The sequence below is a fragment of the Temnothorax americanus genome, unplaced genomic scaffold, assembly GCF_048541705.1.
Source record: "Temnothorax americanus isolate GAGA-0224 unplaced genomic scaffold, ASM4854170v1 Scaffold8, whole genome shotgun sequence".
Classification (NCBI taxonomy): Eukaryota; Metazoa; Arthropoda; class Insecta; order Hymenoptera; family Formicidae; genus Temnothorax; species Temnothorax americanus.
This window is the reverse complement of record NW_027509802.1, coordinates 4050391-4059942: the sequence shown is the minus strand read 5'-3', so window position 1 is coordinate 4059942 and position 9552 is coordinate 4050391. Positions and strand designations below refer to the sequence as shown.

General features: G+C 31.8%; 2 protein-coding genes across 4 annotated transcripts; one reads left to right on the top strand and one right to left on the bottom strand.

Annotated features, from left to right (window-relative positions):
• Positions 1-405: 405 nt before the first annotated feature.
• LOC143907106 (zinc finger C4H2 domain-containing protein) lies at positions 406-2370 on the top strand. 3 transcript variants are annotated; one of them, XM_077423631.1, is made up of 5 exons: positions 406-871; positions 964-1135; positions 1221-1402; positions 1539-1748; positions 1848-2370. In XM_077423631.1, the coding sequence occupies exons 1-5, from the start codon at positions 813-815 to the stop codon at positions 1975-1977; spliced, it is 753 nt and encodes a 250-aa protein (XP_077279757.1). In that variant the 5' UTR covers positions 406-812; the 3' UTR covers positions 1978-2370. The 3 variants fall into 3 exon arrangements, with proteins under 3 accessions (XP_077279757.1, XP_077279754.1, XP_077279755.1); XM_077423628.1 differs by having other exon boundaries at positions 408-871; positions 1524-1748; XM_077423629.1 differs by having other exon boundaries at positions 411-871; positions 1524-1739.
• Positions 2371-2727: 357 nt separating this feature from the next.
• Cln7 (CLN7/MFS domain-containing 8) lies at positions 2728-9532 on the bottom strand. Its single transcript, XM_077423622.1, has 10 exons — positions 9082-9532; positions 7562-7703; positions 7173-7320; positions 6810-7053; positions 6630-6718; positions 6198-6417; positions 5895-5994; positions 5430-5564; positions 5157-5266; positions 2728-5043 (listed from the first exon to the last, which is right to left on the bottom strand). Exons 2-10 carry the CDS (start codon positions 7591-7593, stop codon positions 4586-4588), a joined length of 1536 nt encoding a protein of 511 aa, XP_077279748.1. The 5' UTR covers positions 7594-7703; positions 9082-9532; the 3' UTR covers positions 2728-4585.
• Between the last annotated feature and the right edge of the window lie 20 nt (positions 9533-9552).

Sequence of the window (9552 nt, the reverse complement as noted above, 5' to 3'; positions counted from 1 at the left end):
GTGCAATGAGGCAACGCGCGGCAAAACGCGATCCTCGCGATCGCGACGATTCGAACCGCGTCGATTTCTACCAATGCAGATTAACTTTAATCTCGGTTTAATTGACTTTTTACTTTTTTCTATATATATAGCTCTATGAAAGAATTAGAAAAAGATAATAAGTTAAACAGAGAGATATTAAAGTTAATCTAAAATACCCATTTTGTGTGCTCTACAAAATTTGTACTCTCGTCAGATTTCAAGATCGCGTAGACGTACGTCGCGCGTTTTGCCAGCGCGTGTCGCATTTCGTATATGTATTTCATTTAACAGTATTTACACGCGCGCGTAGGTACTCCGAAAAAATCATCGCAATCGAATCGGAGCGCCGCCCGTCGAGATTGCGACTATCGCGAGCCGCAGCATCCCAGATGGCGCGTCGCGTTCTTCTCGTTGGGCAGATTTCAAGTTCGCTATCTCACGCGGGGAGATGGGAGATGAAAGGAAATGAAAGACCGATTGACGAACCGAGCTACTCCGCTACTCCGCTCTGTCCGCCGTGCTGTCGCGAGTCGCGACGCTGTCCGATAAGGCTCACCGTCAACTCTGTCGAGCAGCCTCGCCGAAGCCGAAGCCTCGTCGCGGAGTCGCTCGATCGTGCGCAACGCCCGTCACCCGTCCCGTGAAACGCGTTTTTCTCTCGCTAATCGCACCGATAACTGCCGATACCGAATATGCAGTAGACGAACTCGCGAGTCGAAGGGAGAAACGCTGCTGAATTATTCCGCGGAGCTCGTGGTAATCGAATAAGTAACGGGGATTTAACCTCCGACATGTCGGCGTCCGAAACGGCGGTGATTTTCGCGAAGCTGGAGGCTTTGAAAGACATTAGGTATATGGGGATGCGATATCCTCACACATACGTTCTCTCGTGTGTCGCGGCGAGAAATTTATTTGACGTTTCTTTCCTTTGTACTCGCGCAGATCGAAGACCCTTCAATTGGAGAAGCTGAAACAGAGGATATTGCAAGAGGTGGAGCAGACCGAGCAAGAGGAGAAATGTTTATTGGAATACAAGCAAGAAATGGACCTGCTGATGCAGGAGAAAATGGCACACGTCGAGGAATTGCGTCAGATACACGCGGACATCAATGCGGTGAATTTATAATTGCTTGGTTTTTTTGCTTCCGATAGGATAGAATCGTATGGAATTGTTAATAATAAGGCTCGTGCTCCGTCAGATGGAATCAGTGATCAAGCAAGCGGAGGAAGCTCGTAACAGGGCGAGGGAAACTGCGAAATTGATTCACAACAATGATTATCAACCATTGAAACACGACATTGACCGTATGCGCAGGGAATTTTTGGGTTTGGAGAGATTGCCGGAGTTATACGAGACCGAGTCGGATCTTATTTCTCCTGAGTGAGTATCTTGATTGTCACGAAGCTGTTGAAAATCAGCTGCGAGAGAAGCGCATTTAATATCAGCCTATAAGTGGAGAATGACATTGCGGAGTGAGCTGAGTTAAACTTTTATTGTGTAGACGGTTTGTTCGTAGCTACTTCGAACGTCCGATGCAAAAGGCGGAATGGAGAGTAGAGGTACGGGGTGATGACTTGTTACCGCCGCTCGGGCTGCACCATCCTGGCCATCCAGGTGGTTCCACACCTTTCCTAGCTCCGCAACCGCTTCAGGGGCCGAGCAAACCAGAGCCCAGACCGTTACCGCCAGCCCCAGGGCCGCCCGCTCCAACATTCAGGTACCACTGGTATATCTCGTCCCCTTATTACATTCTTCGTGTAAAATTGAAAACATTATTTGTTATCGTTTCTCTGATAAAAAAAAGTATTTCCATCGCTTTTTACAGGCAACAACCGCCGCCTATGAAGTCTTGCCTCTCGTGCCATCAACAAATTCACAGAAATGCACCAATTTGCCCGCTCTGCAAAGCAAAATCGCGTTCGCGTAATCCTAAAAAACCAAAGAAGAAAGATTAATTGTAATTATAAGGTTATTTGTATGAATAATCCGCATTTCTATAATTCATCTTAAGGAGAGATATGTATCGATCAGTTTTGTAATCCATAGTAACCGTGCACTCTTATCGTATCATTAGCGTTTATAAGTGATAGCACAGCATTTATGAGAATCTATGTGTTTATATAATGTGTCAAATTTTTGACAGCTTTTTCTAGAGTTGAAGGTTTTATTGTATTCATGTTACGAGATAAGAAGAAATGTAAGAAATGATAGTCAAATAATTTCTACTGCGATAGAGAAATAAAAATAAAAATTTAGTATTTGACAACCAGTCTGATTCATCTTGGTCGTGTCAAGTTTTAAGAATTTTATATAGTGCGTTCAGCTTTTATTGTTAAGATAAAACAAAAGAAATAGCGTCTATAAAGAAGGGCAATATAAAATATTTATTATAACTTTATATTTGTTTTATTTCATTTTCGTTTTATTTTCATTAGTTATAAAATGTAGTAATATTAATACCACGTACATTTTTATTTGCAATTAAGTATATTTAAGATATTTATCTAATATATACAAGTATTAGAAAAATATGCCTATGCGTATATATGTTGGCAACACTCCACAAATACGTAAATGAAATAATTTTTTCGGCTTTACTATTTCTCAAGAAATATTAGTCCTTTAATTTTATATACTTGTTATATGTGATGAAAACAATCATAATTGCATTAAAATCAGATATTAGCATTGCCACTTTTGCAATGTTCAAAGTCTTTTGACAATCCATATATTTTGTTCTTAATGGTCGGGAACAAAAAACATTTTTCAAAACTGTAAAACATTAATTCCATATCTCAAGTAGTCAGAAAATAGATGCGTGAACTGATAAATATGTGAATTGTTAATTTTTTGCACAAATTTTTGGTATATTGCCTATATGTGTTATCTCGAAATATTGCATTTTATAAAATATGACTCGTTGCTTTACTTTCTAATTAAATTGCACTTAGAAAATATATACAGTTTATATTTTTTGTAAGATATATAATGCCAATTATATTATAATATAAAATTTATATATTGTATTTTATTTGAGTTTTTTGACAACTATTCACCACAATTACGATATATATTTAATTATGGCTTTCTAATTTTGGTTGTGAGAGAATTGTTTTTTCACAATTTTTTACTTTATTCTTTTTTGAAATAGTCATAAAAAATTAAGCAGTAAATTAGCAAGTAGTAATATCTATGTTCTATGTGCTCATGTAATATCAACTGTTCATTTCTTAATTAATGTAAAACAATTTTATGAAATTTTAGTTAGGTCAGTCTTTGCTCTTTAAGCTACACAAAATAATAAAAAGCTGACTGTACCCTTTTACACTCTTGCATTGATTTATGTTGCATTTACGTATTATATTTATGTAAGCAACTAATAAAGTGCGCAATTCACAAATATTACAATAATCTAATGAACATTCCAACCTTTAAATGTATCTTGAGCGAAAACAGTTATTAGCATGCTAATAACAAAATAACAAAATTTTAAATTAAAAAAAAAGAATTAATTGATTAGTCTCAGATAATCTTATAGTACATAATTAAATTTTATATCGCATAATATTTGCTATGGTTTAACACATTTGTATATATAATATTATTTTCCTAGTTTTTAGGAAAGATAAAGCGCTCTTATATGCTATTCTATTATAAATTTGTACATTACTCAAATTCTTAGACATAATTATAGCATTTATAGTTAATTTAATATTTAAGCAATGATAAACGCAACTTTAAAATTTATAAAAGAGCAATAAGTATATAAAAATATACACAAAATATGGATTATTAAAGAAATTTACTTCTTGTGCAATTTTCTAACATTTTGCAATTAATAAAAGTGCTTGTAGAACTGGAGTTCAATGTGTATCCAACTCACGGTTTGTACAAGAGTATTTATCTATATCCACACACATACTATTTCCCCTAAATATTAATAAAAATCTCTAAACACTAAATCGATAACTGTGCAATATATTTCGGAAGTTATAACTTTTTTTTAAGCAAAAATACTGGAAGAACAGTTCATGAATTTCACTTTGCATTATTTATGGCAAGTCTTTGTCTTTCATAATCCAAGTCTTAACATTAACATTAATATTTAACAACATATTATAATGAATATAACATTGGTCATTTCGAATTTATATAAACAAATATAATAAAATTTCAACAAATTGTATTACTAAAAAGTTTTGAGCATTTCTGAGCAAAAGAATGTTTTCTCAATTATCTCAATTATTGTTATATATTTAGAACTATTCTGAGAAAGGCATCCGTTTCATTCTTAATCATATTTAGCAGAGTAACTTTCTATAAAACATCTATACATTTAAAGAATGTAATAGTAATCTGTATACATTCATAAAAAATATAGATTAATTTGCATTGTAGCCTTAATAATATTTGTTTATATTTATGTACAATTTATTACGGCAATTGCATATTGCACAAAAAGATAAACTTTCCTCGCCAACACACAACTTTCATTATCACAATTACGATGTGATATTCCGTTAAACTATACAGCTTCACGTAATGTTTGAGTATTATCAGCTCTTAAATGGAATTTCGATATGTAACTAATCGAATTTCGATATCTTTTCCTTGACTGTTCGGCGCTTCATTGTTTTTCTTTAGCTCTGGCGCGATCAAACGCTTATTTACGACTTGTAACCACAACATGGAAATAATTAGCATTACGCCAGTGATACCAAAAGTGTGATATGTTCCTAAGCGAGTATAAATGAAACCTACAAATACTGGACCTAAAACACGAGACGCACAACCCGCACCTGTCAATAAACCCATCCATACGCCTTGCGGACGCGGGCCGAGAATTTTACTAAATATAGTTTGCATCAGAGTAACTCCTAGAGGATAACCTATGGCTGTAAAACCGTAACCAATAAGAAATTGAGTAATTGTGATTTGTGGTGTATATAGGCACCATTCCTGATTAATGGGGCATCCTACGATTTCTGTACCATTGGCATCTTCCGTAATATTATTATATGCTACAAGATATTGAAGCACTTTCATTACAAAATTATTATATAATATGCATAAACAAAACTATGTGCTAAGTGTAAAAAATACACAAATATTTATTTATTTAGCAGATACTTACGTCCAAAATCTGCAATTATAGGAGGATCTGGACCCCATGGGACACACAGTACTCGTCCAATCACCATAAAGAAGAATCCACCCCATAACATTACTTTACGTTCAGCAAATCTATAAAAAAAAGATTGCAAAATATATTTTATTTGATAGCATACAGAGTGAAAAATATTATCTATTTACAGCTACAAATATTATAGAAGCAATGAAATAAAACAATTTTTGTACAAGTATTGATTATTTGTGTTGAAAAGATTAAGATTTCATTATTAATTACCTCTGACAAAGTGGTCCAATCATTGTAAATGTAATACAGGATATCACAGCTCCGACGCTCATTAGTATTCCCATATAATACAGTGCTTCTTTTTTAGTCCAAGCAAACTGATCCATGGTAAGAGAAGTAGCAAGACTATATAAAAAAAGTATATATACTATATAAATATATATATAGTATATATACTTTCAGAACGTATATATATATACCTATACGTATCAATTAAAACCTTTTATTTGGCAAACCGAGATTCCAGTCAATGGTCTTAATTTTAACATTTTGCAGTAGACGTTAAATTTACTTTTAAAAGCAAATTCTTAATTTTATTTCTATTAAAAAAATGCTATCATTATTTTTCAGTCATTTCATTTAATTACAATTTTGATTTAAGTTCGATTTTATTTAATTATATTGAGTCGATCTAATCCTTTATCCTTATAAATATTAGAAAACGAATGCACTTACGTCTCAAGAAGAACAAAATTAAAAACTAAAACGAAGAATGCACAAATTAAAGTCCATGTAGCCAAATAGTCTGGTTTTATAGCTTTCCACGTTTCTTTTTCTGCAAATGCAATAAATTCTGTTGTAAACAAAATCCAATAAAAAATCGGCAATAAAATTATAAAAAATGTTTAGAGAAAGGTATTTTTAATATAAAAATAAAGTAAAATTAACTCATTATAATTAATCTTCACATATTAATATAATGCTTTAAATTATATCAAATTTAAAGAAAAAGTATAATTGCATGAATTTATTACATACCTGTAGCTTTACCCTCATTACGCATAGCTTCTTTTATGGCAATTTTATGTTCTTTAAAGTTCCATGGTAATAAAAAGATAAAATTAAAAATTCCCATTATTACGTTAATCCAACCAGCTGCTGTATACATGTTTAAAGGAAGCATCATAAATGTTACACCATGGTCTCCAAGAGGCGTTACAGCAGCCTGCAGTCCAGGACCTACTACAAAACCTAGGACCTACAAAATATATTGCTTCTTTATCACATGTATTCGATCAATATTAATCACTGTGTAAAAGTACATAAACTTTAGCACAACTGTATTAATTTATTTCAAATTAATGACATATAAAAGATTATAGTTTTTTTTATATATTACATCAATTTTTATCTATATATGTATATATAATTTATACATTTTAATATAGAAATACAGTGACAAAAAATTACCTGTGCTAAGGATACCATAGAAACTGCATGTGTGCGTTCTGAAAGTTTTGTGGCTGCAGATAGATAAGATCTTGCTACGGCAATATTAGCTGCAAGAAATAAAACATGCAATTAATTCAAAAGCAAAACATCTTAAATATATAAATGTTAATATAATATATAAATGGGAAAAAAACCCACCAGAACTAACACCAACAAAGAATCTGGCAACAACCATGTAATTTTTTTTATCGCCAGGTATTACTTCAAGAATACTGTAAGCAACTGATGAGATAGTAAACAATGCTAAAGTCACTAAAAGTGGCAATCTTACTGATCCTCTTTTATTGCCCCACCAACCTACCAGAGGTGAAAACAACATTTGTCCAAGTGGATTAGCTGCCACCACGTAACCCATAAATTCTTTTCCTGCTGTAGGATCCAACTAAAATACATATATAGTTAAGCAAATACAATTGTAATTTTTATAACCTACCTACCTCTCTCTCTCTCTCTCTCTCTCTTTCTTTATCATTACATATATTGCTCATGTGTACTACATACCTTGCCTAAATATGGCCAAACCCCAGTAAGTATAATACTGAAGCCAAGAGACATCAAGAACATAGTAAAATAAATCATGTAAACACTCCTCCATCGTTCTTTTCTTTCAAGCTCAGTCTCTAAGTCGTCAATAGGAAGTTCAGTTTGCCTAAAAAAATTCAATATTTTAGGTAAATATATATATATGCATTTATAAAATGTATTAAATAATTTATTTTTAAAACCATCATGAGTACCTCAAAATAAATATCTAGCTAATAAAATTACTTAATTAAAATTAATTGCTTTTTTAAATTACATAATTAGCACTATTTTACAATGAACAATACTTTATTTGTAAAAGTATCTCTAATAATAATCAGTATAATAAAAATTTAAATATAATTTACCTTCTGATAAAAAATTTCTTACAACGATCCATTAAAAAATTGTTTTGTACTATTTTCTTCTACATTTAAAAGACTGGAAATTTGTTGTAAAGGTACAAATTTCAATACCTTTACAAAGCATCAGCACACAGAAAACACCAACCTGTAAATAAAAAGAAATGTGTAATTAAGCTTTTACTATATTAAAATTGTATTACACACATAGTTTTACTTAATAAAATACTAAGATATATTTAAATGTCTGTAATTTATATTAAGTGGTGATTAATAGAAGAATAATAATGTATATATAATAATAATGACAAAACAGGGAGAAGATATAATATAGGTAATAAAATACCATAATTTATATATCTTAAAAAAATAGAAACTTTTCTTTCTACATAAATAGCTAAATAAAAAATTAATGAAAAAGCGTTTTTTAAATTATATAATTACTAGAAAGAACCAAACAGAAAACTCATTGTTTTAATATTGATGCTAACGGAACTTGAGATATGTAGTATAGCATCTCTATATGACGGGAGAAATTACAGTGCCTCTTGATAAGAGATAACCAAGACTGCTGATAGATTAAGCTTTCAGAATACAGAGAGCTCTTTAACGAGGTAATGGAAACATATGTATGTATAAATAATTCTACAGGATATAAACTAATTGTAAAATATATCATTAATTATCTAAAAAATTAAAATAAAATTAAAAATTAAAACATTTTACTACGTTAATGAAAATTTAAAAGTCGGTAAGTAAAAATAATTAACAACTTTGCAGTTTATTTCAAATATCATTTCATCAAGAGTTTGATTTAAACTTTTTATAATAGCGTTTCATTCTAACAACGCACAGATAAATATTTTAAACATTACGATTTTTTTAATACGCATATTTTTAATTTAACACATTTTTATGCAATTTACATAAATATTTTTTATCACATTTTTTATTTTGAAGAAGTTACATATAAATAAAGTGATCTTGATCTTCCACATAGATATTAGTTCTGCATAAATCATTTTATGCAAATTAAAACTGCTAAGTTTTTTGCATATCATTTTACGTATCATTACAAGTGGGAACCTGACAAAGCCACAATTAAGCCAGGGTAATCATATACTCGATATATGTATTATGTATTATGTATTATATATGTATTATGTATATACATACACTTAAAATAATATTCTCATAAAAGATAATACAAATTGTGCCAGAATTTACATAACCAATAATAAAAGAGAACGCGATTACACAAAGAAAACGTGTAATTTTACTAATAAAAACATTAAGGAAGAACTAGAATAACTAGATAATATATGGAGCATAGATTTAAAAAATAAATTATTAACCGAAGATTCTCAACGATAAATAACTATAATAACACGGAAACATAACGATAATCCAAGGAAAACGCACAAAAAACATTTGAAAATCTACATTTAAATATTTTGTTAGCAATTTTTGGGATGCGTGTCTCACAAATATCGCATTATCATTGTATTCTAATTCTATTTACTTACAAAATTGTTCTTTAGTCTTTGTTCTAACATATGTATTTTATCTATTAATAGTCACGGATATTGCTGGCATTTCAAGCACTTATGTCGCTGTGTGTCATACCCTTCACCGTCGTCCCGCCCACGTTAAAGATTCTGGTTCTGACGAACCTCGCGTAATTTGCCGAGGCGATCTTCTGTCAAAAAAACCTGCACTTCTTCTTTCCTCTCTCTCTCTCTCTCTCTCTCTCTCTCTCTCTCTCTCTCTCTCTCTCTCTCTCTCTCTCTCTCTCTCTCTCTCTCTCTCTCTCTCACGCGGCACCGTTTTTCTCGGCCGTGCTCAGCCAATAAGCCGCGAATCACGCTCTTTCATTATTCAGCCCGACGTGACGATAAGCGGTTTGCTGACTCGACGAAATAAAAGAAAACACGTGCGGCATTCAACAGCTGATTTTGAGGGATCTAGATTTCGTTCCGTATGAATCGATTTGAGGA